The following is a 12,664-nucleotide window of genomic DNA, read 5'->3' as shown; positions in this document are numbered from 1 at the left end:
CATCTTGACAGCCTATTAGGAATTATACACTAAGACAGAATCTTACTTTATCACTTTCCACATCTGAAGGAAGTGTGTGCCTGAGTAGTGCACTGAATACAAGAAAGGTGCGGTGGTATATGTACCTGGAAAGCATCAAGTACTTTTAGTGGAAAGATTTTTCAAGTGTAGGTGATAAGCAGAGATGTAAAATATCCAGCTGATATTACAAACTAAGAGTAATGTAAGATTAGTGTAAAAAAGTTAGGATCCGGATTCTGCATTACACCCATCAAGTCTCCTGTGACAATCTCTCATCCAACTTCTAAAGCATGAATTAGATCATCACTATGATGAGTCTGTCAGTGGTGGCAGAATGAAGAGAGAAGTTTATTACGTGCACAGCAGTACATAATAACACACGCTGTTAGCAGATTCTTAGGGTGTACAGCCTGCTGATTTAGTACCTGTCCATTTAAATGTTCCAAATATTTTATGGTCAAGGTTAAGCTTGGAGGAAAATGTATCTGGTCATTACTTTTAAGTCCATTTTACTTGAGAATAAATTGAGTATTTAGAGAAAAAGACATTCCATCTGCTTGAGCATCATCTTGAAAAAATGAGAAAAAATCCTCTGGCACACTGCTGTCACAGTCAGAATGTAGAAAACCATGGTAGATGCTAGCAAACAAGTTTATTTCTGTTCAGGAGGTCCCTCTCCTTTGGTTGTTCTGTGTACACAAACAGTGGACAATCCTGTTGGCTCATGTGAGTGTGCACAAGTGATTTGCAGGCCAGAGCTCCTCTGTAGGTATAAATGCTTTCTACTGAGTCCATCAGCGACTCAAAAAGCCAAGAAAGTGCAACAGGTAAAAAGCCCAAAGCTGGTACTAGAAAACCGAGTACTCGTTTCTCCTGAGTCCACAGCTGAAGCATACACCCCAAAATGCATTCATCAATGACAGGAAATAACACCTCTGAAACTGCCCAGTTTTAGATTAATTGTGCTAACTTGGTACATGCCAAAGCAGAGGCGCTGACCAAGACTTGGAGGCTCTCTTGAAGGCACATTGTGTCATGTTGTGGGCACATGTGTCAGTGTGCACCAAGTATTGATATGTATGAGTAGAGAGACAGCAAACAACCATGCTGTAACTACTGTGGGAACACACAGAAAATGTTACAGTTCTGATAATGATTTCCTTTCAGCCAGCAAGCATGTGAGAGCCAGCCAGTCAGCTGTGTCACCTTCTCAAGTATAGCAGGTATCTCTCAGTTCACAAAGCTAAATGCATACACATAGTCTGGAAGCTGCTGTTTTGGCTCAGTCTACCCACAACCAGTCCTTTATACTCAAGGACATCTTCATTCTGGGGCATTGGCATGATAATTTTTTTAAAGATAAAGAGCAGTCACAAATGGGCCAGAAAGAGGATTAGCAATGGGAGAAACCTGAGCATGGGCACCAGAAAATACAAAATCAGGCCTTTCAATCTACTCTGTGACCATATATTTCTGGAAGTGCTCTTGCCTTCTGTTGTGTAGAAGTGTCACTGCAGTCTAAGTCCCTGCTCATGTTGCCACATTCTGTCCAGTTGACCACATGCAGAGCCACTAGAGCAGTGCCATCCATAAGCCCTGCCTCAGGAACACTGCCACTTGCTCTAGTGAAGGCCCCTTGTTTGACACCCAAACACTGCCAAATAGCCAAGCCAGAGCAAAGCAATGTATGGGAAGTGAGCCAGGGCCTAGACTTAAAAAGGCACTTACTTCAAGAACATAAAGGAAGAAAATGAAAAGGAGGCAAGAGGTTTGACGAACAGAGAGTTAAATTTCAAGATTACATGCTACTGGCTCTCAAAAAGATGGGAATTAATATACAGGTGTTCAAACCAAACTAAGGCTACAAAGTTCACATGGAGATTTGAATTGTAGTTGTCAAGAGCATCATCTCATTCTTCTGCTTTTCTCCAGTGAGAAACTTCACTGTTTCCCCTTACACCATAACAGATCCTAGGACCTTGTAAACCACAGGCTGAAGCTGAAAGGCAGGAGATTTCTCTAGAAACATCTAGTGTTGAGCACACTGTTCTTCACTATATTTTAATAGAAATGGAGCAGATGGAAAATGGTATGGGAGTGCTTGTTTTTTGTGAAATTCTGTATGTTGTTTCAATACCAGTTTTGGATAGAAACAAAAGCTCAGTTAGGAAAACTCTGAAGTCCTTCCCTTTGCTCAGTTACTGACAGGTGCTTTGGGTTAATGCTTTTGCAAAGCAGTTTATGTTTGCGTGCTCTACGTGATGTTCAGACAGAGGCCCTTTCTCAGTAGCACAAAGCCTGAGCTGGCTCACCTGTCCAGATGCCCACAAATCTCACAATAAGAGCAAGAGGGCAGCCAGAGCCAAGGACTCAAATTCAGCACCAGCATCTTCTTTTAGTGACAGTGCCCTTCAGTAGAGCACATTCATTACTGACTGGCTGGAAGGGTGACAAATTTCACCAAGTTTTACTTTTTTATGTCCGTAGTAATTTGGGTCCTCTTCCTCCACTTAAGAACATATAGATTTTAGATTTTAGACTTGTAAGTTATTTTGAAAGTCTCTATATAGAAAGTACTGATGATTTTAAATGATAACTACATTGATTTCAACACACAGTTTGTTAGCAGTGTACTTTTGTTTATACTATTTGGTATAGACAAGGTCCACAACCGTCTGGGGAAGCTGAAACCTCAGCTGTGAGTTATGCAGGCCAAAGGCACCTTCCAGCTATTTCAGCTGTTTGCTAGCACTCCATATGCTGTGCTTGAGATTCAGCATTCACCTTCCTACAGCTGAATGTATCTGATACCTGTTTTCTCTTTGCTTAATGAAGTCTGGCCACAGAAATTTGCTTCTTCCTAGGGTATCACACACTTGTGGAACATACACCGAGAGTGTAGATTTCTAAGGAGCATCATACTCTGTGAGTTCCACAGCATCAAACAGTGCTATTAAAAATAATGGAAGTTAAAAGTAGTTAAAAATTTTTCTCACTAGAATATTAAGTGTAATTTCTTTGTATAACAACTAGCATGTAAGTGTGAAGAACTAACCTATTGTAACGGTCAATAGTTTCTGCTAGAAAACCATGTGGGACCACCTCACTTGTCATCTTACCATTACAGCAAAGCAAGCAGCAGATTTTGCAAGGATAAGAGCTTCATTAAGTATGTGTATGCTCTATGTTCTTATACAAGGGTGGACAAGGCAGAAGCAACTGCAATGAAGCCATAATTCTGTACATGTTCAAACTACAAAATCTGAATGATAGCTTCACTTGAAGTTCTAACATCTTAATGTGAAGTTTACCTCATCCCTTTTTCAGTAAAAGTCACAGTATTTTCATGTAAATTTAATCAGAAAAAGAACTACACATCATTATGATTTGCTCTCAATTATTCAAATATTCCCAAACCTTCCTTCTCCTTAGCAGTCAGCAGTACCAAGCCATTCCCCCCTCATGACACAAGTACAGCTCATGAGTACACTGGAGACTGGGCACCAGGAAAATGCAGCTACCCAAACCCAAGAACTCTCACCCAAAACTTCCTTCTTCAGTGCTCTTTTTTTTTTTAATTTTTTTAACCAAGTGGTTAAATAGCATCTGCCCTTCAAATGCATTCAGGCAGACAACAAAAGGATTCCAAAAATCCAGATGCCGAGAGGGACCTATTCATAATGGACTTTGCTAGAGCTGGAGACAGGAAATTAACTGTACATCTGGTACCATCTAACACCTCTCTGTGGTAGGAACACACAACTTCTGAAGACTCACAAAGCCCAGAATAAATGGATTTTCTGTTCTCTGCAAACTTGCACAGTTTGATTATTTCAATAGCCCCGGAAAAGCTAGAGCTGGTATGTAAAGCACCTGGTAAGCAATCTGCATTGCTGTCCTAGCTTCAAAATGCTTTGTACCAATCATCACCAGGTACCTCTTAATTCTTCCAAACCTATAAGAAGTCAGGAAAAATGCTCAAAGCAGCAGGAAGTAGGAGAAACAGATACATGCATGAGAACTAAAATAAAGCAAACAGTCAATGAACTAAAAGTTTTGTAACTTTCCCCCTCTACTTCTAGTACTTGCTGCTAGTCTCCAAGGTTCTTCAAATCTAGTACCAAATGTTGTCATGTAATTAATGAGGCCAGCAAGCTTGCCTTTTCCAGGTTTTCATGAGCTCTGAAGAAAAAGGAGTAATTGTTCTGTAACTGTGGGTAGCTGAAAGTTATTCTTAAAACCTGTGTACTTCTAGGTTACCATGAAAAATGACCCTCAAGTTTCTATAAAATGCAGCTGTTCAATGTATATCATATTCAGGAGCATTTAGGAACACTGTAAATCTACTCTTCCTATTAAACAATGAGGCTATCAGCACAGACACGTTTTGATTTATAGAGCTCACAGTCTAAAATTCATCCCTTTTGTTTCTATTTAATATAGAAATTTCTGTAATATTAATGTTTCTACATGAATTACATTGTTAATAAAAACAGACAGGTAACCAGAATTAAAATATCTTCCACAGTCAGCTCTCTCAAACTATTTTCTACAAAGCATATTTACATTTCAATCAGCAATGTTTTCCTAAAATGTACATGAGACTAGAGAGCAAGACCAGGCAGATTTGCTAAAGATAAATATTCTGAAAGAGGGCTAAACTGATTATGACATAAATATTCATCCAAATAAGCTTAGTAAGGTTTTTGGATTTTCTGTTAACAATAACCAAGAGCTAAAAATAAGCCATGACATTTCTAGAAATTAGAAAAAATTGAGAAGATATAATTATAAACTTACTAAAATGTAAACCTTTCTTTCATTCAGAGCTTCAGGATGAAAGCTGCAGTTTACTAAAGCACACAAATCTGTACTGAAGTTCTTGAAACAATCTTAAACATAAACAAAGAATGGTTTAAGATTATGTCACATTTATTTTCAGAGTTGCAATGAAAGCTACAATACTATACAGACATTTAAATATATTTCATTTGTCTAAAGAAAGCATTTTAAATTATTTAAGCTACCTTTCAGCTCCCCCAATACTCAAACACTGCACATGCATGTACAGATTAAAGTATAAGCCTCTGCAGCAGATGGTTTTCATAATAAAATATTTTCTATTTCTTAACATCCTACCTTCATAGTTGCCTTCTAGGAGACCTAGATGTTCAAGTGCCTTCACAAATCCAACAATTATCACCAGTACAAAAAGCATTTCAAGTCCCTCCAAGTTCATCTTGAAAAATTATTTATGTAAAAGCATCTTTTCTTAGGGAGCGTCCTGATTTCAGTTAGACTTGAATTAAAAAGCCTTCCTAGTCCAAGACATGCCACACAACCAGATAAATACAAATGCTAAAGAAGCCTGGAATATTCGCACCATAAAACATTTCCATTGACAGCCAGATGAACACAGGAATGTAAGGAAGTCAAATCTTACCATGTCTGCATCACTTGCCTGCATGGATACAGATGTTTCAGTCTCTAAGGCAACAGAATATACAGTAACCACTTTGTTTAGCATTTCCTGCTTGATATCTAGTAAAATTGTATGCTTCTTTTTCACACTGAATTACAGTTTTAGAGAGATCTTTAACAACACAGAGGAAAAAGTCTAAACACATTCTTTGCTTGACAGTGAAGTTCAGAAAACTCAAAGCAAAATCATTTCGTTTAGAAGATGACCTATTGCTGTATTTCCCTTGAGACTGGAATACACTTACACAAGGTTAGCCATCTGTTTGAACAGCTTGTTTTCCCACACTGCAAACACATTTTACATCAAATACAGGAATCTAGGAACATCTGAAATATGGCAAAAAGAGGCTTTTTAGGGGGAAATCAGTTTAAGTTTGAGGGATCTGTGGGAAATAAAAGCCTTTCCTTCCTGCTGCCCAGCCCCAGGGACTTGTGCAGATGGTGAACAACTGCCCCTGGTGCAGGTCAGCTGCTGCTCCCCTGGTTGTTCCAGGTGAGGAAAGGCAACAAATGGCATTGAGGATACAGTATGCCCATGGTCAGGACTGCGTGCAGCTGACTGCTCTGCCTCAGGAAGCACTGTCCCGAGCTCTCAGAAACACTGAAATTACATCCAAGTCCTTAGGCGTGACAGTTAGGAACAGATTCTCTGAAGGATCTTATTCTGAGGCCCCTAATAGAAACCATTAGCAAGCACTTGTCTGTCCTTCCTACTTACTTTCCCTTACCTGTCCAGATTTGCAGCCAAACATGCACAGAATTACCAAAAAGACCCCTGCATCCTTTTGTTCTGGTAAATTTTGGTTATTTTGTCTGCCATGGCTGTGACTTCCGTGTACATCACTTAACACGCTCATTATTCTTCTAATTCATTTCGGGACAATCTAGCCCTGAATCTAGCCCTATGTAAAAGTTTAAACTTACATTGCAATTGTAGTTATTAAACCATTGCATTAATAATACTCATCTGAAAGCCTGAAATCCAGCTCACTGTTTCAGTTACTATTTTTTTAACCATTTGTGTACTTCTATCTTTAGTTGATGCTTTATGTTAATGTCTCCCAGGGCATTCTTGTAAAGTTTCATTAAGCACTGAGATTATGTTGTGAGGACTTAAGCCAAGGCTCTCTGTGTGATGGCAGTGGACCCTCCTGAGCTGCACAATGGACCCCGTGTTGCTGTTCATAGAAGAATCAGTCCCACAAACTCTTTTGAAAGGTGTACATTGTTTTCTTATTGACTTTAACAAAGCTTTGCTGTGTAGCAGGGTGTCACTAAAGGCCTGAGTGAAGCTCTTTTCTTTACAAGTATTCCAATGTATTACTATTTTATAAGTATCAGTTCCCTATAATTAACATCATTGGCCTCTACAGCTTCTCTCAGGTACCTCCATTCAATAATAAATCTTATTCTTTTCTCTTCATTATTGAACTTCATTTGAGGAACTCACATCCCTTACCAAAATTCTCATTGAACCTCCTGAGAGCAGGTTAAGAATTTACTGAAGTATCAAATGCAATTACCATGGAAATGAAACCACCTTTGGTGGCTTGTACTGTATCTCCATGCTGACTCCTGGTTTGGGGCTGATGCCCTGTGGGGGTGGCTGCAGCAATGGAAGAAGAGCCACTGACAACACAGGGGTAAACCCATCTGGGCTGCTGCAGCTCTGGGGGTGAGTCATGTCAATGCTCACATGGCCAAAAGTTGTGCCACTGAAGAACATCAGAACAATGAGCAAGTGGATAAGACTGCCAAGACTGGAATAGCTCAGGTGGACTATCTCATCCTTGGGAGCAGAAGGATGAGCTATTTATAGCCTATGGGCCCATGGAACATCAGGACATCTGGGAAGCGATGCAACATCCAGGTGGGCTCATGATCGAGGGGTGGACCTGACCATGGAGGCCATCACACAGGTTATCCACGAATGTGAAACATGTGCTGCAATCAAGCAGGGCCATGTGAGTAAAATCTCCCTGGAACAGAGGGCAGGGGCTGGGTTTTTATATAGTGAGACCTGGCAAACTGACTACATTGGAGCACTGCCACCAACATGGCAAGGAAAGAGCTACAGACTCACCATGGTGGAGGCAATGACTGGCTGGCTGGAAATATCCCCTGTAAACCAGGCCACTGCTCCAAACACCATCTTAGGCCTTAAGAGACACATTTTGTGGTGACACAGTGCCCCAGAGAGAATTGAATCAGATAATGGGTCTCATTTTCAAAATAACCTTATAAACTCCCAGGCAAAGAAAATGGCATTGAGTGGATCTATCACATTCCTTATCACCCATAAACCTCTGGAAAGATTGAGAGGTATTAAGGGACTGTTGAAGACTATGTTAAGAGAGATAGGTAATGGGACATGGAAGCATTGGGATGCCAATTTAGCAGAAGCCACTTGGTTGGTCAACACTAGGGGATCTGCCAACCTCCCAAACGAAACCCCTACAAACTCTGGGAGGAGATAAGGTCCCCCTGCTACACATGGGGAAGTAGCTGGGGAAATCAGTGTGGGATTTTCTTGACTCAAGGATCAGGGTGTACTGTATGTACAGACATAAGTTATAACAATTTACAGCAACAAAAAATGGTTTAGTACAGAAATCAAAAAAAAGAAAGACTGCCTCATGGAAATGGACCAGGACAGAGGGTAAAAAGAAGAAAGTAACTTAAGCTTAATTTTGGTCAGGTTTAAAATCTCTGCTCCTATTAAAAGTTACATGAGCTGGGTAATGCCAATGAGCATTCAAAATTAATTTTATTTCTGTTTGGAAAGGGGATTTCTCATAGTCCAGTGCGCTTGTACCTCTTTTCTGGTTTGCTGCTGCTCTCAGCTGAGCTACCAACATAACCAATTAACAACTATATAATTTCTTTTTCTTGTTAAAAAATCTGTTTTGTAGAAAATAAAACTGTTCTACAGAAATGGATCTTTTTTTAAACAAAAATTGCATTTCCATAGCAGCCTAGCTCTTTGACATGCCAAGGCATCCTCCCTCCCTCAGAGAGATAGAGCACCTCTCCTATGAGGAAAGGCTCAGAGAATTGGATTGTTCAGCCTGGAAAAGAGAAGGTTTTGAAGTGACCTAATTGAGGCCTTCCAGTACCTGAAGGGAACTTACTGAAAAAATGGGGCAAGACTATTTACAAGAGCATGTAGTGGCAGAACAAGGGGGAATGGGTTCAGATTAAGAGTAGGTTTAGATTAGATATTAGGAAAAAAATCTAGGGGTGAGGGTGGTGAGGCCCTGGAACAGGATGTCTCATCCCCAGAAGTGTTTGAGGACACTTGGACAGGGCTTGGAGCAACCTGGTCTACTGTAAGGTGTCCCTGCCCACGGCAGGGGGTTGGAACTAAGTGATCTTCAAGGTCCCCTTCCAACCCAAATCATATTATTCTATGATTCTCCCTGCTTTCATTCAAGAGGCAAAGTCCAAGTTCTGCTTTAGCCCATGCGAAGCAGAGAGATGTCCTCGCTCACTGCCACAGTTTCAAGCAGGGGGAGCCTCTCCCACCCTCACTTAGAAAGCAGAGAAGGGACTTGTGCTTTGCCCTTGTGACACCTCTGTTACTGAATTATTGATTGCTTGTACCCTACTACCTGGAAGCAATGTGAGGTTTCCTCTTTTTTCAGAAAGATAAAAGCAATTTTTTAACCCAGAGTACTTCCCAGCTGTTCTCTGACCAGGCCAAGCTGCCAGTAATCATGTCTTTGGGGAAAGACAGAGAGAGAGAGAGAGAGAGAGAAGAGGAATCTACTCAAATAAACTCCAGTCAAAACTTATTTAGCTTCAGTGAGCTGACAGAACAAAGCTTCAGGCTGTGTTACATCCAGGCTGTGTTCGTTACATCCTCACAGCGATAGATCATATTTGTAAGAAACTTTCCATATAATTTTCAGTTGTTCTTTTTTGAGCTTCAGTGATTCACTGTGCAGGAAAACACTCATGTCAACAAAAAAACACAGGAGTGTTCTGAGAGAAAAATATCCACTTGCCATTATCCATGATTATCCATTCGGCCATGCTCATGCAGTGCAGTGGTGGGCACTGCTGCCCACATTCCTCCTCTCTGTCCAAGGAGGAAGGCTGGGTGCCTGGCCAGCAGGCAGTTGCAATGCCAGGGGGCAATTGTCCAGCAGGACTTCCAGGCCATCACAGCACATGGAGGGACACAGCCCAACAGGAAATCAAACTCTGTTACCACTACAATGCACACACCAAATCCAGCATTCCTGGAGGTGTGGATGCTTGCCCTAAGCAACTGCTTCATTAGCACAGTCAAACAGAGTTTTCACAGCATGAAATAAAAATTAAGATGCATGAAGGACAGAACAAAAGGGAGAGAGAAAGAGGAGAAAGGCATGGGTAAAAACAGCAAAGCTACAGACAGCTTTTCTCTTGGCACACTCTCAGGGAGATCCTCACATGCAGTGCTCTAACACTGGATTAAGTTTGAACTGGTGCAGAACTGGGCATCCAGATGTGTCTGGCAGGTAACATGTTGGGTGTAACACTGGGACCACATGGCTCATGCCAGTGTCATCACCACGCTTGTGAGAAACATCAGCCTTCTGCTCTCAGCAAACAAGGAGAGATCTCTAAGCGAACTCACAGGTGCATTAGACAGCAAGAAGCGGGATAGCAATCATGAGAGCACCAAGACAGTATCCATTTGTTAGTTAACTTTTCCTGTACAGTTAACCTTTAAGGGCATGCCTAAGATTTGGACCCACAGTGTCAGTTTACAGTACAGATAAACTGCTCCTCTCATTTCAACCTGTAATTTCTCCTCTATACAAACCTCCTATTTTCTTATCTTTCTTTAAACCTTGGAAACCGAGCCAAGCCCAAAGAGGAAAAGATGACCTGTTTGGCAGCAGCACTTTGATAAGGTGCTGTGGTTTAAGCCCAGTTGGAAGTTAAACCCCATGCAGCCACTCCCCTTCCTCCACCCCCTCCAGTGAGAGAGACAAAAGGCAAAGATTATGGGTTGGGATACCAATTTACTGGAAACAGCAATGGCATAAGAAAACTAACAGTAACATCAACAATGCTAATAACAACGGTATATAACAGAGGGTGATTACATGCAAAATGCTCATGTAGGCCAATGATCTGACCCGGTGCCACATGGCTTCCTCAGAGTAAAGGTGATGACTCCTGGCCCCACCATGCCCATCACCCCCACCCTCGCCCACCACCCCCCATCCTTCCCAGAAGTGAGAATCCTGCAATTCTGTCCCCCACGGGTGACATGGGTGGTGTAGATTAACAACCCAGACATGCCCACGTGGCTCCAGGCTCCAGCTCCTCACAGCTATGGCAAGAAAATTCACTCTGTCCTGGCCAAAACCAGGATAAAAGGGCAGCAACCAACAGCAAAGCCACTGAGATTGCCCTGCTCTAATCAAGACCAACCATTCCTGACGGTCTCAGAATTATAGTCAACAACAACTGGAAACAAGAAGGTCACTGCAGACACCCCTCCCCATCACTCACGGGGATCCACCAGGGATGCAGCAGCACAAGCAGGGCTGCAGATTTTCCCTCTGCTCCCTGGCCCTTCACTTCACACCAGAAATAAAGACGGGGACAGTGACAGCTGCCACGTGAGACTGTTTCAAAAGTCAGGATATTACACAACTGCACAGCTAATTCAGGACAGGGATTCCCAACCTAGTCCACATGCTTCTGCTCCTCAGTTCTTACATTAGTTTGCTCCTCTAGACTGTAACCAGGCTCTCAGCTGAGTTTTGTTGCAGCAGATGCTGTCTGAGCTATCCTTTTATTAATAGCATGATTATGGTATAAATATTTTATTCTGTGGTGTGTAGGAGGCTTCATTATGCCTCGGTATCTTTGTGTGCACATCTTTTTTAAATACAGCTCTGTTAAGGCAAATGTGTCAGTTCCAGCTCTTTCAATATTTCTATTAATGCTCTCAGTATTTTCTCAAATGCTGATAAGAATTAATTCCAGGCCAAATTATTCAATGAATAAAATTCACACAGAACATTATAATTATTTTTTAATAATGTCATACAAAAGGATGCAGTGAGAATCTAATGCAGATGGGAATTAAGTCTTAAAAAAAATTAGTTGTCATTTTCCTGTTTTATGCACTGTATAACAAAACAGTACAGTCAGGATTCATTAGGTAATAGGGAAGTATTTTCACATTTCAGTGTTTCACAGATAAACTTTCCCAGACAAAGCCATTCTGCTCTCCTGGATTTAGCAAGGAGGACAGATAACACAATGCATGGAAAGCAGCTGAACCTCTCACGCTGTAAAAAATTAACCTGTAAGGGTGACAAAAGTGCTTCCTTGTATCAAAACCTGTCATATCAGACAAAGTATGAAATTAGAGTTAAAACAGACAGCCACCACAGGCACGTACAGCTGTCAGCGATGTGGGCTGTTTGCAAAAGCACTGCTTGTGGATGCTCATTCCCTTCCTGAAGCTTTAGTCAAATTGGCTATATTATACTGATGGAGCTTTAGAGAGGCCTCAGACCCCCCAACTGCATGGCAATGGAGAGCGTACCAAACACCCAACACAGCCAATCTCTGCTACAAAAAGGAGACAGAGGGTGCTAATGGTATGAGAAAAATACCCACGTGGTGCACAGAAGAGCAGGGAAAAAATAAAGCAAATTTTCAGAATGTTGGTGAAATTATAGTTTGAAGAATTTTTCCTCTAATCAAACACAAAGAGGAACAGCTGGATTGACCCAATCCTGCCTCTACAAGCCATATATGATACCCAAGAAAGGAAACATTTTGCCTTTTTTTACATTTCAGTCCCAATTTATGATTATCACATAGGAAGCCATTTCAAGAAGCTTCCCTGAAAAAAAACACACCTATCTCAGCACAGCATACAGGCTTGCTAAAAAATCAAGATCAATTGTAATCTTAAGTGAAGCTCTCACCTTCCTGGTCTTATTTTAGAAAATGGACAAGATTATATCCTACCCTTGGCTTGCAGCTGGAACACATGGCTGGCTGTGTGATCGCTGGAGCAGTGCACCTGCCAAGAGCTGCAGGGACACTGCCCCACACTCCTTCCAGGGACAATTTGGAGCTTGGCCATCACATCTGACCTGCAGATTTTGCCATTCATTTTTAAAAGTACATGGCAGCGTTA

The 12,664-nt window shown here is 41.4% G+C and overlaps 1 protein-coding gene across 8 annotated transcripts in view; it reads right to left on the bottom strand.

Annotated features, from left to right (window-relative positions):
* The window catches only part of KCNIP1 (potassium voltage-gated channel interacting protein 1), a 467,950-nt gene that overhangs the window by 127,415 nt on the left and 327,871 nt on the right, over positions 1-12,664 (bottom strand). The window contains exon 1 of one of the 8 annotated variants that reach the window (XM_064671384.1): positions 5,161-5,337. The exons of 6 other annotated variants lie outside the window; for them this stretch is intronic. In XM_064671384.1, the coding sequence (XP_064527454.1) occupies positions 5,161-5,260 (100 nt within the window). In that variant the 5' untranslated portion in view covers positions 5,261-5,337. Of the gene's footprint in view, positions 1-4,821; positions 4,895-5,160; positions 5,338-12,664 lie in introns of those variants that run through there. One more of the 8 variants, XM_064671393.1, reaches the window with a different exon arrangement.

Source organism: Pseudopipra pipra, chromosome 15, assembly GCF_036250125.1.
Source record: "Pseudopipra pipra isolate bDixPip1 chromosome 15, bDixPip1.hap1, whole genome shotgun sequence".
Classification (NCBI taxonomy): domain Eukaryota; kingdom Metazoa; phylum Chordata; class Aves; order Passeriformes; family Pipridae; genus Pseudopipra; species Pseudopipra pipra.
The sequence above is the reverse complement of the archived record's forward strand: the minus strand, read 5'-3'. Positions and strand labels throughout refer to the sequence as shown.